This window comes from Pseudonaja textilis, chromosome 7 (assembly GCF_049901715.1).
Source record: "Pseudonaja textilis isolate UNSWEBS1 chromosome 7, rPseTex1.2, whole genome shotgun sequence".
NCBI classification, from domain to species: Eukaryota; Metazoa; Chordata; class Lepidosauria; order Squamata; family Elapidae; genus Pseudonaja; species Pseudonaja textilis.
The window spans coordinates 33525892-33548421 of record NC_141996.1 but is presented as its reverse complement, the minus strand read 5'-3'; the positions used below and the strand labels follow the sequence as shown (position 1 = coordinate 33548421).

At 33.0% G+C, this 22530-nt stretch overlaps 1 protein-coding gene across 1 annotated transcript; it reads left to right on the top strand.

The window, feature by feature from the left end:
- The first annotated feature begins 3439 nt into the window (after positions 1–3439).
- On the top strand, positions 3440–22358 carry HJURP (Holliday junction recognition protein). The gene is made up of 13 exons (XM_026700491.2): positions 3440–3834; positions 4633–4699; positions 7064–7119; positions 9355–9382; positions 9998–10044; positions 11181–11235; positions 12057–12118; positions 14011–14121; positions 14648–14723; positions 17179–18683; positions 19221–19284; positions 20073–20160; positions 21673–22358. The coding sequence occupies exons 1-13, from the start codon at positions 3769–3771 to the stop codon at positions 21785–21787; spliced, it is 2340 nt and encodes a 779-aa protein (XP_026556276.1). The 5' UTR covers positions 3440–3768; the 3' UTR covers positions 21788–22358.
- Positions 22359–22530: the final 172 nt, after the last annotated feature.

Here is a 22530-nt window from a genome sequence, read left to right as displayed (position 1 = left end):
ATTTGAAAACCGTAAAGCTGACCATATTTTTTTTTAAATGATAATTTAGAATATATTTAGAAGTTATTAGATGTTATTAGTTTACACATCATGTTAAAACTTTAGGACAGCTAGTCATGATCATCTTTAATCTCTCACACCACATAGTTTACACAGAACTATAAAATTTTGATATTAGTGTAGCAAATTCTTATTTCTTTTTGTCGTGGTTTTATCACACTGCATACACAATGCACTTATTTTCATGCAGAGAATAATTTTGACCAACTCTTGTAATTCTTAGAAATACAATATAGTAGCCTCTAAAATATTAGAGTCTTTTCATATAAAATTGCTTCTGGTGGAGTTTTTTTCTCTATTGTACAAGTACACTGGTTCACCAAGATACTTCTAAAATGAAGATTAATCCTAGTTGGAAGTTTTTATTGTTTTTCATTTCTTTTTACCTGAAAACAGAATCAAATCCCAAATTAGCTGTTTCTGGGGGAGAGGCTGGGAGAAGACAGGAGATGGAAAGAACTTAATCCTTAAAGTGCCATCCACATCACTTTATTTTATGTACGCCCAAAGTAAACTTGCAGGACTATGAAGCTGCCTATTATGGTATAGGTCCTCCTGCTTGAGCAAGGGGTTGGACTAGATGACCTACAAAATCCCTTCCAATTCTGTTATTCTTTTTTTTAAAAAAACTTTATTGATTACAAAACCAAAATATCAAACAAACACAACACACAGAAGAAGAAAAAAGAAATAGAAAAAAAAGAAATGATTAAAAAACTAACAATTCTACTATCGACAGTCTATGGTTCCTTGTTTGTTATCAATATTGGTGATACATTTACAAATACATCTTATTGCGAATATATAATTATGATTTACATTTTACGTTATTTACTAATATATTTTCTATTTTTGTTCTATCCAGTCATACCAGCATTCCCAGCTTCTATAATATTCTGATGTTTCTTTTTCCTTAAGTGCTAAGGTTAACTTCTCCATCTCTGCACAGGCTGTTATCTTCTGTATAACCATCTCCTCTGTTGGAATATCTGCTTGTTTCCAACACTGTACAAAGGTTATTCTGGCTGCAGTAAGAATATGCAGTATTATATATTTGACATTTTTAGGAATTTGTCTATTAAATATCCCCAATAGGAAGAATTCTGGTTTTAATTCAATTTGCTCCGCCGTTATTTCCTCTAACCATTTTTTTATTCTATGCCAGTATCTTTGGGCTTCAGTGCAGGACCACCACATCTGAAACAATGTTCCCTGTTTCTTTTTATATTTCCAGCAATTTGGATTCATGTTAGGAGACATTTTCGCTATTCTCAAGGGTGAGAGATGCCATCTATAAAACATTTTATAGGCATTTTCTTTATATGTTGCTGATCTTGTAATTTTATTATTCCTTGTCCAAACCTTTTCCCATTCTAATAATGTAATGCTACGTCCTATGTTTCTGCTCCAAGCTATCATATTGCCTTTGACTACTTCCTCTTCTAATTCCGTCTCTAGTAAATAATTATAAAATTTAGTTATTATTTTTTTTATGTGGACCTAATAAAATTTTATCTATTTGTTGTGCCTTAGTATAAATTCCAAAAATTTTCTTGTCCAGGCTATATCTATTTTGAATTTGCAAGTAAGCCCACCGGTCTACTTGTAGTCCCTGTTCTTGGAGATCTTGCCATGATTTTAAAGTTCCTTGAACGTCAAGAAGGTCTTTGTATTTTATCATTTTATTAAGATCTAGATTATTTGGATGTATCATCGCCTCCATCGTTGAGATCCAAATTGGGATTTTTAAATAATGTTTTTTTGTTGTTGTTCCAATTAGCCAATAAGGAATCTCTAATTATATGTCTGTGGAAATACTTCGGCTTAATTTTCCCAATGTCCCATAAAAATGCATGCCATCCCTTCTGTAAATCATGGCCTTCTAAAAATAAGATCCTTTTATTCAACAGATTTACCCACTCTTTCAACCAGAGGAAGGAGGCTGCACTATAGTATAATTCCCAATTTGGGAATGCCATACCTCCCCTGCTCTTCATATCTTGCATTGCCTTTAGGTTTATCCTCGGTTTTTTCTCTTGCCAGATAAATTTGGTGATTATCTTGTTAAGTTCCACGAAGTAATTTTTATGTATTTTTATTGGTATTGTTTGGAATAAGTAAATAAATTTGGGCAGAATATTCATTTTTATAGTGGCAATCCTCCCTAATAAGGAGATTTGCAATTTAACCCACATCTCTAAATCTTTTTTTAACTTGCTGTAATAATTTATTATAATTATTTTCCATTAGAGTTTTGCATTGAGCCATCAACCAAATTCCTAGGTATTTAACTTTTTTTACTATTTGTAATCCCATAATCCTGTCCAATTTTAGTTTTTGTTTTTCTGTTAAATTTTTAGTTATTAATTTTGTTTTTTCCCTATTAATTTTAAGTCCTGCAACTTCCCCAAATTGATCTAACTCTTTCAGTAATTCTTGACCTGTTTCAATTGGTTCCTCTATGAAAAATACCACATCATCTGCAAACGACTGGAGTTTATATTCTTCTTTTTAAATTTTTAGTCCTTTTATTCCTGGGTTCTGTCTAATTCGTGTAAACAATGTTTCCAAAGATAATATGAAGAGCAGGGGGGATAAGGGACATCCCTGCCTGACTCCTTTCTCTATTTTCATTGAGCACGTGTACACTCCATTAATTATAATATTCGCGTTTTGTGAATCATAAATTGTAGTCACGATATTTTCAAACTTAGTGCCTAGATTCATATTGTAAATTTGTTAAATTAGGAATTGCCAATTTAAATTGTCAAAAGCCTTCTGTGCATCCAAGAATACAAGGGCCGTTTGTTTTTCCGGGTAAGCTTCGTAGTATTCTAAAACATTTAATACTATCCTTAAATTATTCCTGAATTGCCTATTAGGAAGAAATCCCTTTTGATCTTTATGTATATATTCATTCAATATTTTTTTCAATCTATTTGCTGTAATCGTAGTAAATATTTTATAATCAATATTTAACAGGGCCAATTCTGTTATTCTTATGCCAAAGATGTTTTTTTCATGAAGCTACTGTGGACTTTCTGGTTAGCAGAAAGTTCAGTTTCCTCCTGAGAAAGCACCTTTGGGGCAACCATCAATGACTGAGAATCTCCATAGACAGTTATTCTTAACACACTAATCTCATTATTTCTAATCCTTCTGATATAATGCACGCGGACCTAAGAAAAATCACAACCCACCTCCGGCAAAAACATATGCTTGTCTTTCGGCATCACTTTAGAGTCGTCAAAATGAAACTCTTAGAACAGAATTCCTGCCTAAGAAAAAACAAGGCGCTTTTCAAGCGTTCTCTTTTCATTCCCGTCTCCGCCCACGAGAGTAGATGGAAGGTAGAAATGAACATCCGAACGTTCAAATAGAAAGATTGTAATCAGACTGACTTTCTATCCTTCTGATTGGGCGGCCTGCAGAGAGCGACGCGAGCGACCGCCTACCGGAGTCAAGAATCGGAAAAGTCTTTGCGGGGATTGGAATTGGCGCTATATTTGAATTGGGAGTGGGCGGGTTTTTGTTTGTCAGTTTCAAGTCTCGGCCTTGGTATATCGAGAGAAACCAATCCCCACTCTTAATGGTGGTGGTGGTCTTGCGCATTAATTAAGGGCAATTCACATGGATAGAATGTGGCAGTGAAGGGGGGGAGTATCTTTATTATATACCCTCGAAGTAGAAGAAGCAACGAAAAGCAGCATGGATTGGAGTTTCCGGCATAGCCGCTACCGCTTCGCTTCTGCCATGAGCAGCATTGTGAACAAGGTAAGCGCAATGAGGATTGAGCGTGGAGGAAACGGCTTTGATGTAGAGGATCGGAACTGCATGGAAAGGTTGGAGGTGTCCTGTTAGGGTCCAAGGCCTTGGCGATGGCTAGCCTGAGGGTCTTTTTTCCGAACTGATTTCTTGACGACATGTAACATTGATGTCTTCCTCCCTCCCTCCGTTGAATTAGTAGTAGTGGCGGCAGCAGCAGCAGCGGTTGTGCTTCAACGTTAGTACATAGTTTTTCCTGCCTGAAGGAGAATGGAGGACATTCCGATTTAAAAGTCTGTCTAAATATTTGAGGCCACTGAGCCAAAACTGAGCAGAAGTGGATGTGCTTTTACTGCGGTTTGTGAAAATTACAGCCATGCTCAGTTCCTTGGTATAATTGCTTCATCAAATTCAGGAATTCCTGAATATAGATTATTGTTTAGCCGCAAAACATAATATTGGGTTTGTATAGTTAGACTGCACATAATGCAAACTAAGGTGACGGTCTTTGGAACACGAACGAACACACACACACACACACACACACACACACACACACACACACACTTGATTCCCAGATGGTGACAGAAGCCGTGATCATATGAAAGTCTTCATGTGATCCACATCACGTGAATATAAGTAACAAGGTTTTTAAATCGGGTATATATTTTCTTTGGTTAAAATCCATCTTCAGTAGAAATTCTAATCCTATTAGGCTACCTGTTTTGAAAAATGTCTATTTTATCGAATAGAACTGCTTAATAGTTAGAAAACATGCTAAACTGATGTGGTATTTTCTTAATTTAGTACAACTTTGCCTTTGAAGAGGATATAGTTGTCTCTATCAAATCATTGATTTATCAGACACAGGATGGTAAGATTATTTTTACCTTATTTTATTACTATACTTATATTTCATCTTATAACTACAAATACAGAAATACATTTAATCTTATTTTAGAATAAAATGAAAAATGATAACTAATAATATTATTCATTAGCTTTGTAATCCAACAAGACATGTCTGTCTCTGTATGTGGATGTGTTACATGAGAATGTATATATACATCTTAAAATTACTAAGAATAGAGCTGCTTCTATTATATAAAAGTATCTAGGTAAGAAATTGTCTTCATGTACATGCTGAAACAGGACAATCAGAAAATCAAATATATTAACATGAATAGAAAATTAAATATAATCCTACATTAAGAAGTGCTTAAATTGCGGAGTTTATGCAAACATACAATAGATTGCTACACTAAACTAGACAAAGGTGTTGCAGTTATCCTAGATATTTTAGTGGCATTGCATACTGTCAACTACAATGCAAGGGTTGATAGATAAAGGCACAATGGTCGGTGGTTCCAATACTTGCTCACTGAGCATATACCGAAGGTATTCAGGAAACTGGGCACTTGGTTATAAACAGCCTCATCATTTAATATTTTTTGGCTATTCTGTTCCAACACATACCTGAAGGCACTGGGAGAAGTCATCTGTCACCTTGGTTGAAATATCAGTATGCTGACGATACTGATACTCAGATATACATCTCCACCCCAGGCCCATTGGAAAATATGGGTGTCTGGATAGTATCGATATTTGGAGAGTATAAGAATTTGGGGGGTCATACTTAACCCAAACATGAGAAAATGGCTGTTTATTACCATATTTAGTCCTTGAAGAGGTTGTATGCACAGATGGAATGCACAGATTCACATCTGGTAGTCCTCCTGGTCTTGGAGCTCTTGCTTGAAGAGCAGGTGAATACCACACCCAGGAGGGCTTCTGCATAGCTCTGACTGATACACCAGCTATGGTTTTTAGAACAGGATGAACCCACATACATGCACTTAATATATCTCATATTACAGAACATGATTGAAAACTGGTCCAAAATGCAGTAGCATGTCACCCGAGTTCAACTCAGGCAATCAAGCTAAATTTCATTTTAAAAAATTATGGATTTTGATGCTTTTTTTAGGTTTTTTTTAATTTGAAATATTTAAATACCGTATTTCCCCATGTATAAGCACCCCCTTTGTATAAGCCACCCCCCCAATTTTTGGACTGTGAAGTTTTGAAAAAAATATTTTATTAGAGAAACAAGTTATGAAGAAAGAAAATTTACAAAGAAACAAAATTCGACGTCTAGATCTACAACTTCGGTCATGATGCCGAAAGTGGTGCGGGCGACGCTAGCAATCTTCGCATCGGAACGAGAGTAGGAACGAAGCATTCAGGCCGATGCCTAGCGTATGCATTTCTATCGCGTACTCGCACTCGTAATCGTATCATCACGTACAATTTTTACAAAAAAGTATAGCATACTGCTGGAAAACCAGTTTATTCCTACTTTATTATTTTATGCATTTTTCACGTATAAAAAGTGTACCTGCTTTGTATATGCCACCCCCCTACTTTTTGGGCTTGAAAATTTTGGAAAAAAGGGGTGGCTTATACATGGGGAAATACGGTAAACGACAGCTAGAGTTAAATATACATGGAGAAGTAATCTAGGGTCATGGGTAATGTTGGATCAAGTTCAGATGGTAATAGAAAATGTTCATAACTTTACTACTTTAAATCTGAACACAGGAAGCTGGGATCCAGTCTCGTACTTCTCGATGACATAAAGTTTATCTGCAGGGAATTAAATTTCAATGAGATTGTTCTTAACCTATTGTCATCTCAGATACAATGCCAATTTACAGCAGAGTAGAGCAGGGGAGCAGAGAAGGAAGGGAAAGAGTGTAGGGAAGAACAACAAAGAAGATTAGGGGGCTGGAAGCTAAAACATGAATAATGGTTGCAGGAATTGGGTATGTTTAGTAAAAAAAAAAAAGTTTAGGGAAGGTCCCAGTGTTTGAGGGGCTGTCACAAAGATGGAGGGAAGGGATATTTTCCAAAGTACCAAAAGGAAAACAAGAACCAATGAATGGATAATAATCAAGAAGACAAGCAACATAGAACTAAGGTTTCCATTATTGGACATAGCATACAAAAAGTGAATGGAAAATATATTTTGCTCATTGATCTTATTATTATAAAGCTCTTTCTTCTTGCCTACTATTATAGTCTGGAATGGTCATTCCTTATTCCTTAATTGGAGGAAGATAGCCCCTAGCCCAGTTGAGGTCTCTAATTTATGACTTTGTCCTAACTGAAATTTATATAAGATCTTAATCGGAAATACGTATTCCAACTAATGTATATATTCTTTTGCAATTTATAGGGCCAAGAGTTTGGGGAGAAGAGTCAAATGATGAAATTTTAGATGTGTCTTATGAGGTATTAAAATGTATGCCTTTCATTCTTAACCTTGTTATTACTAATATTAAATTTATTTTCTAAGTTGTTGGGTCCATGTTTAAAATCTAAAAACATGTGGTTGGATGTGGATGGTGTTTGTTGTGATTCAGAAGTTAAGTCAAGATGGAGCTAATTTGTAAAGCTTTTAATCAATACTAATTCTTCCTTAACTCTTAACTCTTCCTTCTACCAAAGCGAGTTGATAGTTTTATTATTCATCAGTTTTAGGTATTGACTATTATTATTTTGATTCTGAAGTTGTAAAGCATCAGCAATGTTTTTTTTTAGTATACAGAAAATAAATATATTTCATTTGATGGTTACAGATAATAAAATATCAAATTTAAGTTATTGTAATTCAATCTTTATTAAATAATCATTGCATAGATCAGGCTTTTCATTTGAGATAACAGAGTTAGATGGGACCTTATAGGTCTTCTAGTCCAACCCCCTGCTTTGGCAGCAAACCCTCCTACACCATTTCAGACAAATTCAGATCGGTTGTCCAATCTTTTCTTAAACACTTCCAGTGTTGGAGTAGCTACAACTTCTGGAGATAAATTGTATTTATTTTATAGCATTTTTGTTTTTGTAATTTGAATGATGAAATTCAAATATTGTTGTCAAGTTTTTAAAATGTGTTACTTTTTCTAAGTAAGAATGGCAGATGATCTTGTTACTGAATATTGTTCTGAATACAGTTCTTTCTCCTAATAGTTTTCTTCTATATTTGAGCATTAGTAGATGACTCAGACTAATATGGATTAATTAAGGTCTGTTTATATCAGTGGAATTATAGGATAAGTAATTTCCCAAACATGTAGTTTACTGGGAGTTACAATCAAGACCAAATATTTATTAATCAATAGATCACTGAATGTCTTCTAAGTCTGGGGTCCTCCTGTTCATTGGCTATTGCTCCTATGTTTTTATTGGTAGAGTTTCCTAGTCCAGAGAGATATTTTGAGTTTCTATAAGGTATGCAAAGCCAGTAGGTTGAACAATTTGTAAAATTTCAGATAATCAAGTCTCGTTATTTAAATAATAGAATCGTAAAACGTGTTTGAACTTTAATTGACAGAGGAGGAAAGAAAAAAAAATCCTACAAATGCCAGTTTGCTGTCCAAGTCAAATTGGAATTTATAGTTAAAACAGAATTTCCAATTTTGTTTTGGACACAAACTTTTATTCTCAATTTAATTCAATTCAAACCTTTATTGTCAATGCACAACATGTGTACAATGAGATTGGCTGAGCCTCACTTAGTGCACCCCCCCCCCATATAAATACATCTCAATAAAGCACAGTGAAAGAAAGAAAATCCCTAACCCAGTAAATCATACTAACAAACACAGAATCCTCCATACATATAAGTGGATAACATTGCATTATGTTATATTGCACCAATAAATATATTGTAATGTTCCCATTTCACCAAATTGATGTTTCAGAAGCAATAGAAGGTAGGCTTGAGATCTACTTAATCAAACTTTCTATGAATTTCTTTTTAAGATATTCATTACCACTGCAAGCAGGTTATAGCAAAAGAAATTTCTTTGGTACAGTATAATTCTGAAGTTTGTTTAATAGTAGTTTCAAGACTGTAGATAAACATTTGCCTAGATCCGTGATGGCAGACCTGTGGCACGCAGAGCCATTTGTGCTGACACGCAAGCCACAGGCAAACTTATCTCACTGTGCATGCCCGCACCTCACAGTTGATTTTGTTTTGGTTGGTTTGAGGCCTTTTACGGCATCCCAGAGGCTTGGAAAAAGCCTCTGCAAGGCTTCTCAGGCGAATTATAGGCCCATTTTTTAATTTCCTGTAATACCGGAGGTAACTAAAGAGCCTATAATTCGTCCTGAGAAGCCTTGCAGAGGCTTTTTCCAAGCCTCTGGGAGGCCGAAAAGGCCCCAAACCAGCCAAAAAATCAGCTGTGAGGTATGGATTGCGCGGGCATGCGCAGGGGGAGAAAGCGTGCACATTGCATTCTGGGTGCTGGCATGTAAGTATGGGCATGCTGGCGCGCTCGCAATTTTTGGCACAGGAGCCCAAAAAGGTTAACCACCACTGGCCTAGATTCTCTCCCTTCTCTGGTAACATGGATGTTGGTAATATTTGTTATTGAACAACAAAGTTTTCAAGTAAATAATTGTCCTTTTATTACCATTATAAAGGAATTCATTAACTAAAGTCTTTGTTTAAAACCACAGAACACAATAGAATGCCAAGAAAAACTAGGTAAGAAAAAGGTTTTGAAATTTCATATCTCTTTCTTTTAGCCTTTAATTGTAATACATAAAAGAAAACTTCAAGATTTGGATAATAATTGGTTAGCAAATGCAGAGAAAAATTGTGATGAAAAGAGAAAACAAAGAAATAGACCAATGAATTTATACAAGTATGTGCAGAAGTTAATATGTTTTATGCTTAATAATAAAAAGATATATTAAAATGCTGGCAGCTTTTGGTTATATTGGTAAATAAAAATCAAATTGCTTTTGAATTTAGTTCAACTGCTGAATCAGGTTAAATGGAAAGTATTTATTTAATCTTTTAAAAATAGATGTATATACCGCCCAATCTTTAATACATGACTCTTTGCCCAGGTGTAATAATATAATGCAGTAATATCAACCAATCTCCCATTAAAACCATACAGGCATACCGTTATACAAAACATTTGTACAAGATGCTTGGGTGATTGTTTTAAACTTACTTCTAAATATAAGAAATATGTTGATCAATAAAATAAGTGTCTGGTTTGTGTGCATGAATTGGCTTTAAATGCCATTGAAGATGAAATTTTATTTTCAGATGTGCATATCTAACTAATTTTTTTTCTTTTTAATTAAGTGCAAAAGCAGAATTCTGATTTTGAAGAAGACTCTACAGATGAGCAAGTATGATATGCCAGTAGCTTAGGAAGAATAATATGAAACTTTTCTTCAAGTATATACATTTTCCCATTCTTCAGTTCTACTCTCATGCACCATTTTTTTTTAAATTAAATACTTATTTGCTGATTTCCTCCCCTGCCCCTTTCTTCACACTAATAATTTTAGTTTTATTGTGATTTTGATACCCAATATAATACACTAGGTTACAGGATGATCTTATATTTTTAACCGTATCAATGATTGGTCAAACCTATTTCTTTCTAATTTTGAATAAAGAATAATATATAAAATATATCTGAGAGTAATGCTTATCAGTGATTTATCGAAATATATGAAAATATAAAGTCAACATAGCTTATATGAGAAGCCATTTGAAAAATTTGTCATCTCATTGTGATATGCATTCCGTAGCTTTAATTCTTAACTGTTACCACATTGGCTCTTACTCCCAAGTACCCTTAAAACATGATAAATTGCAAAATGAAATAACATAAGTAATATTACTGGGTGTCTGATAGCCAAAACAACAATGAGGAAACTTCAGAATCCTCTTGAATAAACCATAGAGGCATTTAATTTGTAAGTATCTTACTGAAGGATCTGCCCAAGGCTATTAATGTAAACTTCAATATATTTATATTTAAAGCCTGAAAAACAAGATCATTTTATCTGCGTTTCTCATTGTGGCATTGTCCTATATAAAAGTGGAAATTAAATCTCAGCCACTCAAAGTTGCCTGAACCATAAGATGGGTGGCAAATAAATTTGATAAATAAATATAAAGTTAACAAATTATAGTTTTGTTTGATTTCCCCTCTCCCCCATCCCATCATAAAATTGACATCAACATTACAAATGCATAGTGATTGATAGCAACAGAAACAGTAGTTATTCTGCAAGTTTGGAAAATATAAAAAGAAATTAGTATAGAAGCATTTTGGAGCAAAAGATGCTCCGAAGTTTGTACGGTAGCGCATAACAGAATATCGTTGTGTGTATATGTACATACATTCTGAGAAACTTTTTTTTTTTTTTGTAATAATCAGTCTTTACTAACTTCTTTGTCACTCAGTAGTAAAATTGATTTTGTACAGTAATTGAAGTTAATTCAATGTTTGTAATTTGGGGTTTTTTAATAGACATTTGAGGAACATCACTTCATAGACCTATATGAAGACAGCCAACACAGTCCAGGTAAGCACAAAACATGTAACCCTGAAAATTACTTTCAGTTTATCGACACACATTTTACTATGGGTTAAATTTATTTTAAAATGCATTTAACTGATACTTGATCTGCAAAGACAATTCCTATATGTCATACTGTATTTGTATTTAACAATATCAGTGTATCATAAACCTCATCCTGTGAGTTAATGAATTAGAGAATTTTAACCCAAAGTGCAATTTTTATTTTTTGTTTCTAGCAACATTTTGGGTATCTTTTTGTACAAATGAATGCTCAGGTTGTAACTAGTATCTGACTGAAGTGTATTAAGTCTATAATTAAAAATCATACCACACGAATATATAATTATAGCTCCTTTTACCTTTTTAAATCATTAACATGTTGCTAATTCATTATCCATTATTCAAACAAGTAAGATTACTGTATTTGTGTCATTATTTTTTTAAACCTTGATTTGGAAGCTTTCTGTATGACATTTATTCATGGCCCCCACATACATTTCTAAAAGAATGTACAACCAGGCAATTTAAGTGAAATCTATCTTATTCTAGCTGTACAATTACTTGTCAATGAAATGCTTTTAAAGGCCATGGTAATCACATTTACCATGGATATACATTTTTGGATATACAATTTTTATATTGGCAACAATGTAATGTTTGTTTTTTAATAGCTACCAAAAGAAGAGTAAATCTTTCCTTTATTTGCCCAAAGAAAGATATGTGTGTGTGTTTTTCAGAAAGTGAAAAAAATCCTATATGAAAAATTAAAACCTTGGGATTTGTTATGCTGACAAAAATAATTTTTATTTAATTTTGAATTGCAGATAGCAAAGGAAAGGCTGAGTTGGCGTCTATTAAATGTCAGTTGGCCAATATACATATCAAGGTAATAATATACACAAAAATAAAATTTTGTTCACAACATTAGGATATTTGTTTTAAGTATCTTAATACATTGACATATAGGTAATCCTCATTTAGAAATCACAATTGGGAGTGGCAACTTAGTCATTAAGCATAGCAATTGCTAAATGAAACCAACTTGCTTACAATCCTACTTCAATTTTTCCTTTGTTGCACAAACCTTCAAAGGTCATAAATGTGAAAAATGGTTGTAAATTACTTTTTAATCCATTGTAACTGAACGGTCACTAAGCGAGACATTCATTAAAGAGATATCAGTTGTATGATAAGGGATATCATATCATCTGAACTCATACTTTCCTAACTTGCAAAAAAAAACCAAACCCACCCCTGTCAAAATCTTTCAGTATAGTCAGCAAATATTTATGGCATTTTATCTACACAGACAATTGTGCATTCTATTCTAACTGGTGTGCCCGTTTGGAATTGGATATTTTGTCATGGAAGCTGCTTCAAAATCACCATGGACAAGTCGGGGGAACTTTCCATTAACAAAATTGTTACTGTTAAAAATATAATCACAAATCAACGATTTTCTAGAAACAGGGGTCTCCAACCTTGGCAATTTTAAGACTTGTGAACTTCAACTTGAAGTCTACAAGTCTTAAAGTTGCCAAGGTTGGAGACCCCCTGTTCTAGAATACAACCCATTCTGTCCCTTTACCATGAGATACTACTTAATGACTCTACCCCGAATTAAGGAATTACAGGGTCATTCAAAGGGATTTACTTCTTGCCTATTTCCTTTATGCAAACATACGATACTAAACATTAGTTTCTGGCTACTTTCCAAGTCAACTTATGTGGACCAGTTCAAATGAAGATTGTGATGAAAACTATTTTGATTTGCAGAATGACAATTTTCTTTTTATTAAAGTATTTTGCATGTTCAATATAAGCAGTAAGATGAAACAGGCATGTGCAGAATCTGATAGACTAACTTGAGAAATGAAAAATAAGGGGGATTCAGAATATTACGATACTTGGAACAGGTTTTTATCTGTGGTTGCAAAAAAAGGGCGGAACAAAAACAGCTAGGAGGATTGGAAGAAAAATGTAAATATTGTACCAATAATAGAAATGTTAATGGGTTTTAATACACCTTTGGTATGTATGGCAAAGTAATGCCAAAATGGCTGCGCTGTATTTTGTATTTATAGTTGTAAACAATAAAAATATATATTTAAAAAAAGATCAGACAGGAAACTTGATGACCATCAAGGAGACAGGGCAGATCAGCTGGGTATGTTATTGCCCACAGACACCATATTGAAGATATAATCCTAAATATAGTAATTAAAAAATTATATAACACAGAAAATGTATGACAAAAAGTATATATGCATTATGTTTTAATATTTTTGTGGTTCCTTTTTAGAGGTCCTTACTGGGTAATTTTTTACACATGAATTATTTTTCAATTTTCGATTTCCAAACATTAGAGGTACCCAAAAGTTGTGACATTCCTTGGGGACTGTAAAACAAATGTGGTTACTTTAATATAATTTAGAAGTGCTTGTTAAGTAACTAAATATAACTTTTTAACATTTTATTTGTTTTATTTGCATGACATATAATCTTAATCATTATTATCTAACAAGTAGTACCCTGCTCTTCTGTAGTATACTGCCATAGGAAAAAATATATGAAACAATGGTTAATAATCCTAAACTGAAACATTTATATAGTTTTCTGACATTAATCTTGGTATCACAATGAATCCTGTTGAATCCAGGTGAAAATTGGTTATTATAATATATATTATAATTATATATAATTGGTACATGTCCAACTACCTTGTTCATATAAAAAGCACGATTTCATTTTGCTCTTATGTCTTATTTTTATTAAAAGGATAACATCCCACTTGAATGCACTTCTCGAACACCTGTGAAAAATAAATGCAAAGTAGAAATGGACATTATGTTGAAAGATTATGCCAATTCTGCTCCAGCAATGTTTATGGTAATACAGCTTTTAATTCATTCTACTTAAATTTCTTTCCTGTTATAACTGTATAGTCCATATTTTTCTATCCATGGTCTGATTTCTGTCCATAGAATTTCAACATAACTATTAAACTTTTATATATTTTCTGTAAGATCTGTAGTGGCACAGTGATCAGAATGCAGTATTGCAAGCTAACTCACTGCTCAATGCCAGGAGTTCAATTCTGACCAGCTCAAGGTTGATTTAGCCTTCCATCCTTTTGAGGTTGGTAAAATGAGGTCCCAGGTTGTGGGGGCAATATGCCGATACTGTAAACCACTTAGAGAAGGCTGCAAAGCATTATGAAGCGGTATATAAATGTAAGTGCTATTGCTATTAAAAAGACCCAATCTTCGTATGCATATTTCTGTCCTTGTCCGCTCTTTTTGTCTAAGCATGTAACGTGAATTTTGTACTACAACAGCAATAATAAACATAATCTGTATCCCAACATTTGGTTTAATGTTTTTATTAACTACATTCTTTGTATATCTTGGTTTAGGTTACAAAACCAAGAAGTATTTGTCAGTTGTCTCCTTTGCGGCAAAGAAGGAAATTGGAAAACAAATCCTTAATCGGTGAGCTTCGCAACAGCTTCGAGATGCTTTACAGTACTGAAAAAATTTCTTTTTCCTTTTTAAATTTTTTAGGAACTTGTCCTTATTTTTAGGATTTTTTTAATTAAAGGATAATATCGAATGTCTCAAAAGATTTTCATGTTCTTTGTCTTCAAAGCTTATCTTTTCTAATAGACTAGCCAAGAACTGTATTAATTTGGCTCATTAAAAAATCCTTGGAATGATGCTTGTTAGATATACTACCTAGGTAAGATTATTTTTAAAGCACTGGCTGATGTCATGTGTTATATGACAATTCTAGGACATTTATTTAGAAAAGAAAACCCAAATTGTTGCATGATCTGGATCCAATAAGGAATGCAAAAGTATTTCTTTTGTGCCCTATTTATTTTATCTTTGTAAATACAAATTTCTGCTACAGAAAGTGCCATACACCCTCTTTCCCCCCTCTCTTATTTCAGTTTTTTTCAGCTCATCTGCCTATACCATCTGAATAGAAGGAAATGAACAGGCAGGCAGTAGCTGAAATAAAGTTGTTCTGCCTTGCATTAAGAATGCTTTATAATTCTTTGTCGTATTGAGTTAATGTTTTAGTCCATCCGGTTTAATCTTTCTTTACTGAACGTAGTGAAGACATCCAGGGTCTCAGCTCGAAATCTTTGCTTAGAACTCTTATGATGGCAGTGCCATGAATTAAACTTGGAATCTTCTGTGGTAGAACCTACATGTAATTTAATACTACTAGAAAGAGCACCACTTAAATGGATTGTATAATTGGATTGGAAAACTGTGAGAGAGCACACATGCTCATGCATGCATTTAATCAGTATCCATGTCCTACCTTTTTTACACAGCTGGGTTGCAGTCCCAGAAATATTTTATTCTGTATTAGTCTTTGAATAACTGGCCTTTAGAATTTACTTTAAGACATAACATTATTGTTAGCTGCAGACAATCGTTATAGCGATAGCCCTCTAGATAATTTAAAATGATTGTGCTAAGAGGTACCTATTAATAAATCTGTAATTAACAATGCAACTGAAAATTTCTGTGGACAGATAAATAGGGTTAAATGTTTTCAAACAATTAAATACTACTTTATTTCACAGGTATATTTTCTAGTCCTCCATCATAAAGTAATTTGCTCTATTCTCCCTGTAGAATGATATGATTATATTTCACAATTTGACATCCTGTGCCATATTTGAGATTAGTTTAGATATATAAGCCTACATTTTCATATGTTCTTCTGACTATTTAATTTGTAAAATAGCTTTGGAGATATTACAGTTTAAGTGAATTTATTTCTGAGATTAAGAATCATTTTTAACATTTGTTTTCTGAATATCATTAGTTACATAATTAATATACTTATCTAAAGCAAAAAGAAACAGTAAAAACAGCCTGATTTAAGAACCATGAGTTTATGAAGTATTCTTACATTTCAACATCATTCAAGACAATATAGATCTGTGTTTTCATTCAGCATGTATTAGCCTATGGTACTGATAAAATGTTCCAAGTGCTATCCACTTTGTGGATACAGCCATCAAGTATCTATATAATGGATGCTACCTGGGCTGCTAGCAGGATTTGGCGTATAACTGAAATCACTAATTTTGAATATTATTGATTTTTATTGTTTTATTATTTTGTTGTAATATTTTATGTTTTGTGCTTGTGGCTTAGATCCATGTCCTACCTAGTTCCTTCAGTTGGCTGAGGGTGTGTATGAATGAGATAAGCTAGGTATGGGAAACAATTATTCTGAAGGTATCATATCTTTAAGGAGAGTGAGTTACTGTTTCTATAAAAAGCATTCAGCTGTCTGATTCTTCCTTAAATTGTGAATTACCCGTGAATGAGTAGGACCATTATATAGGAATATTCCTGGCTAGATCTAATTGAATCATGAGCTTTGGCATCAGTAATTTATAGCTTATTACCTTTAGACTAGAGGACTATGAAATGCTTTTTCATGAAACTCTTTTTGAAGGCTACTTGGAAACTGCTATGCTTGTAAAGTGCAGCTTCTTGCATACTGGAGAGTAAAAGCCATTACACCCATATAATATCTGTACAGTATTATGGATGCTATATTGGCTGCTGATAGGTTCCTAGGTATAATTCAAATTGCTATTTTTGAAGCGTTTTTACTGTTGTGTTTTATAATTATATAACAATGTTATTTTATATTTTGTAGTTTTATTTATTATACAGTGAAACAGGACCATGCTTGATTACCACAGAACACAAGTATAATAAATAATAACTAGCACTACAGTGAATTAAGATTTAGGGTATACCATGAATTATTTTAATGAGTCAAGCTATTGAGTGACATTGTAACAGATCAAATAGACATTTAAGAAAATAAGTATCTTCATTACATAATGTAAACAAGTCAATACTAAGTGCTACTTTTTTGTACCTTCATTTTATTGGATCTAAATAGGGTGTGATACAATCCAGAGGAAGCAGCTGTCACCTGTATCGCTGAGATCTCCAGAACCATCCATTTCTGCTGCTTCACATTCAGTGAATGGGACAACTGTGCCTAAAAACCAATCCCTTCTTAATAATGGAACTGGACATAGTAGCTTTTTAGAAATGTATGAATCTGCAGATGAAAACTGTTCATGGAATAATGTCACAATAGCAGATTTGTATCCAGGAATGGTAAAAACTCTTAGCAGACTATTGGATAAAGTACCCCAAAAATCTTTTTCCAATTCATTAAACAAGCAATATAACTATAGATACTGTCATTCTAAAAAAGCAAAATTTAATACCAACAAAGAGAAAATGCGAAAGTCCAGAGTACTAAAATGGACATCTGGCTTCATTACCGAAAATGCTGAAAAGAAGAAATTATCTATAGAAAGTAATGGTGACAAAAGCCCTTTTTACAATTCAAAACGTCAGGTACTATGCTCTGAAAAAAGTATTTACAGAATAGAACCCACTGTATCTCAGAACTCAAATAGAATGGTAATAGACTGTTCTGGTATCACAGAAGATCGTTCATACAGTGAAAGAACTGGAGAAAGTGTTACAGAGGAAACTGTTTTTCCTAGAACTCTTTGTGCAGACGAAACATTTTTTGTCAAAAATACAGCTTGTTTCCCTTTATCTTCAGACAATGTAAAAAAGAATCAGAGTTTTGAAGATTGTTCCCGTACATTTTGCACTGTAGATTTAGACACAACATTTAATCCAAAAGCAGAAAGTGAAACTGACAAACTGAGTACAGTGGCATTCAAAACCACCTCAAGTTTAAGTTTGTCCTTGAATGGCAGTACAAACTCCATTTTACAAAGAAGCAAATCTCCAGTGAAAACCTCTAATGGACTCAAAAATCATGAAATTAAAACTTTCACCGCCACTGTTTCATTACCACGAAGTCATTCTTTTTCATCGTTTCATGTTAACCAAAGTCCCATCTCTTATAAACAGAAATATGAAGATGCATTTGAAAAAATATATAAGGAATTGTGTTCTCCAAAGTTGCAGAAGCCATTTAAGTGTTCAAATATGTACACAAGCCTTAGAAACTCTGCAGATGTTCACACTTCTGGTTTAGGTAATCTGTCCTCAAATTTCCATAAAAAAACAAACAGTACAATTGAAGATATGTACCAGAAATTATGTTCTGAAGGCTTTCCCAAATTTCCAACATTTCTAAGAGCAGCAAACTTAAAAAAATACGAAGGAGTGCAGATATCTGAAACTGTAAATGCCCTTGTTAATTCTCCAATAAGAATTCTGCCTGCTGTTGCCAGAATTAAAAGAGCGGCACATTTTTGCAATGAAGATTTTCAGTATTTACCTTTAAAAAGGTTAAAAAATAAATCTGATCATTCTAACAGAATATATCAGAAATTACCTTGCAGGAAAAACATAAGTGATACAACTTTCATATTGCATTCACCTGTTAAAAATAGTTCGGCATCAAATACGGTAAGTGAAATATAATCTACAGTGCCTTCAAACCTCAAAACTGTTTTAAAGTACCAAATCCTTTAAAAGTATTTTATTTATAGACAACATTTCTAAAATACATGAACTTACCTTTCAGGGCAAAGTCCTATATGTACCTACGTATAAATCTCATTGAATTTAGCACAAATATTTTTAACTAATCTCTTAGACTAAGAATCTTACTAGTTGTTACGGCACTGTGTGGTTCTCCTTACCGGTGTTCTTTTCTAATACATGAAATTAGATTAAGGAAGAATATTAATATTTGGATGCTAGTATTTTTTTTCTTTTAAAACTTTGCATCCAAGCAACAGATTAAACATGTATGACAGATGAAAGGTAACGTAACGTTTGATCCAAGTCTTCTGCAAAAATAGCATGATACTTGGAAACTAAAGTGATGCAGAATGGAAAAAAGTATGGTAGAAGCTTGTGGCTAAATAACATTTTATTTTGGGACATTAGCAATCCAGGTTGATGATGTTAGTTAAAAGTCTTAAACTTTTTAATTTTCAGAATTACGGAGGTTCTGTTGCTTCAGGTCATGGATTTCTGGCTACTTCAGTTGCTGATATGGAAGGTTGGTTTAAAAGATTAAATGCAAACTATATAGCAATGTATTGTTCTTTGGTCAAGTTAGGCAGCTAATTGTTTATTCCCAGAAATATTCAAATATTAGATCAACTAGATTTTTAATCCTGTATACTATATAAAAATAGTATAGGCAACAAACAATAGGCAAGGTCAACAAATGCTGTCAGAATAGCACAAATAATTTCAGGTTTTTTTAATGACATACCAACATTGTTTCTTTTTGTCTGAACCTATTTCCTAATATGACTAATTCCTAATATTCCAAATTAGGAACATTTTTTCCTAATATTAGATCATTGTGTTGAAGATTTTGAATCTATTTTTAACTTCATGTGTCCATTGACTGACAAATCAGTCTGCATTTGCTTTTGTTTTTCCCATTTTCAATAATATGAAATTAATGTATACAATTTTTGAGTTTTGAATTACCATGTTATAGTTGGAAAAGAGTGTCAGAAAGTAAAGGCAACTGTATGTGTATTACATAATCTGGAAAATATGAATTAGGTTGATTTGTTTAAAAATATGAATGGAACTAATTTTTTTTACTATTTTTACTATTCTTCCCATTTCTGAATTGCCCATCTCAAAGTACATTTGAAGTTAGTTTCAATTTGGTTTATAAGAAATTTACAGTAAGAATAATATTCAACCTGCTAAAGGGACAGTACTTTACTTTTTGTATCTTTGTTATGTTTTTTTATTCTTTTTGAAATAATTTGTAACCAAAATATTTAAACATACACTTTTAATCCATATATAACATGTTCAAAGAATCCGGGATTTCAGATATGAATGAAAATATTCCCAGGTGTTTGCGGGGACATGAGTTTTCAAGAAAGTCACAGAATTATATACCAAAGTAAGCAATATTTGAATTCCCTTTCAGTATTTCATTTATTTATCAAATTTTTATTGCTGTCTATCCCACCTTAAGTGATAACAATTTCTTTCTTATATTTTTTTGTGAATGCGTAGAAAAGAAGAGACAAAATGCTCAGGTATCTCTATTAGCTAACATTAAGGCAAGATTGATAATCTTTCTATTGCCAAGATTCATATTTAAAAAATTGGTCCAGGGAATCAAAGGCCCTAGTGAGCAGGAGAGATATCTATATAAAATTGGTAGATCTGAGTGTTTTCCTTGTTTTTAAACTATGAAGAGCTTTACTGTACAATTGCATTATCATTTTGTAACTACCTCACAACACTGGAAAAATGGAGTGGTTGAAAGTGGTCCCAGAACTCCCAAAGGAGTTTCATGTGGCCTTGAGGCTTAAATTTGCTCATGGTAATCTGAGGCATGTTTTGTGGGATTACAAAACAGCTTCGTGCACTAAGACATAAGATACAGTACAGAAGATCATCTGTGCTCTCTTCTACAGTATATTCCTTTCTACATAATAATCTGAGGGTAGGCAGTTCAGGGGAGGCGGGAATTATGAATGATCACAGATAAATAAAAACAAGGTCCAGTCAAAGCAACATTATCTCTGTATGTTGCTCTGTGTCACTGAATTTATTTAACTACTGTGCACTGAGATGATTAATTATTCCTTCATCAATATATTGAGATGATTAGCATTGCTGTATCAAAAATGATAAATTATGGGCATACCGTAGTGAGAAGAGACAGACATTGATAGCCAGAGATCATCTACAATTAGAGTTGGACATTAATTTCTTTTAGAATTCAAGCAAATAAAGGGAAGTGAATAGATGAATTATTTTAGCTTACAGAAAAACAAAACAAAAACAAAAAAAACCACCAACCTGCACATGTTGATGTACAAAACTTCATAACATATACTTTAATATTCGCAGTCATGTATTTGTGCATATTTCCCCAAAAAACACTTTCATATGAAAATTTGAATCATATAAGAGTGATGGATACTAGCCGATATCATAAATTCCACTGTCAGTGCTAAGTCATATTGGTTGATCACTACATTTCACTAACAGAAAGAAACCAGTGATGAGTTTCTTGTACATCATGCATTATTCACACCACAAATGACAATTTTGTCATTGTTTATGTCACAAGTGACCTAAGCTTAAGATTATTTTGCTTTGTGGTACATGTTAAAATATTCTGGAGTTCTAATTATTATCTTATGAAATACAGCATCAAGATCAGTGGCATAATATGCTTTGGTGGGCTTTATATTGCTTATGTGATATGTCGTGTATGAATTTCTTTGAAATGCATCAGAGGGTCATTAGTTTATTGTTTATGCATAGAAGTACAGAGGTGGATTTTCTTTTCAGTTAAAAAGGATATGATCAATATACCTGTGCGGGGAGCTCTTTTGCTGCTTTGTATTTGTATTTGGTACTTATCAGTCTGTATTAAATTTTGTTTCTTTGCTAGAGTTTCCAGAAAGCTGAGCTATAGTGATGGGAGAATCAGAAGAAGAGAACACATACAGAAGGATTACGAGGAAACATTTCTGGAAGGGTTTGGAGAGGAAAATGATGTTTTTTAACCAAACATATTTTAATCCAGTAATTTCTAGACAGAATATATATTCAGTGGAATATTCCTGAACTAAAGTGGGAAAATATTTTTTACCAGTTCTTTAACTTATCAGTTCTAGCAGAGGGTAGTAGACTTAAAAGACTGCAGTGAAAATGGAGAGATTAAAAACTACTGATATAGTTCAGCATCCAAATCTATGCAATTCTGTCATTGGAAAATTATAGAGATAATGGAGACTATGTTTCTAAAATTCAGCAGTTCAGCTAATTGGTTTTTTCCTTCTTAGTAGTTTATTTAGCTTAAGTGGCTATAAGAAACATCTTTTGCAGCCCTTAATTTGTTTGATCTGCACCTCTAGAAAGAGGTTATTGGGAATTGAGACATAATCAATAATTGTGTTTTTATAAAGTGCTTTTAACTTACTATTCAATAAGCTTGTGGATTTTTTAAAGAAAAATCTTTGTTTTGTTGATAAAGAGTATATTTGAAAATATACTTTTTTGTTTTGATTTTATTTTAAATATACCTAATATTTGACATATATATCTTCATCTAATAAACATTTTAATATGTTTGTATTTTGTCTGAGTTTATTTTAAACCTACTACTGGAATATATAAAACTGTTCACCTAGAGTAAGTCTTTCCTTATTTGCTTAACAATTTTCAAGGCTACCCAAGATGGAACATGGAAGGCTTGGCTTAAAAACCATAAATTAAAAATAAAATGCAATAGATAGTGTTATCTTGG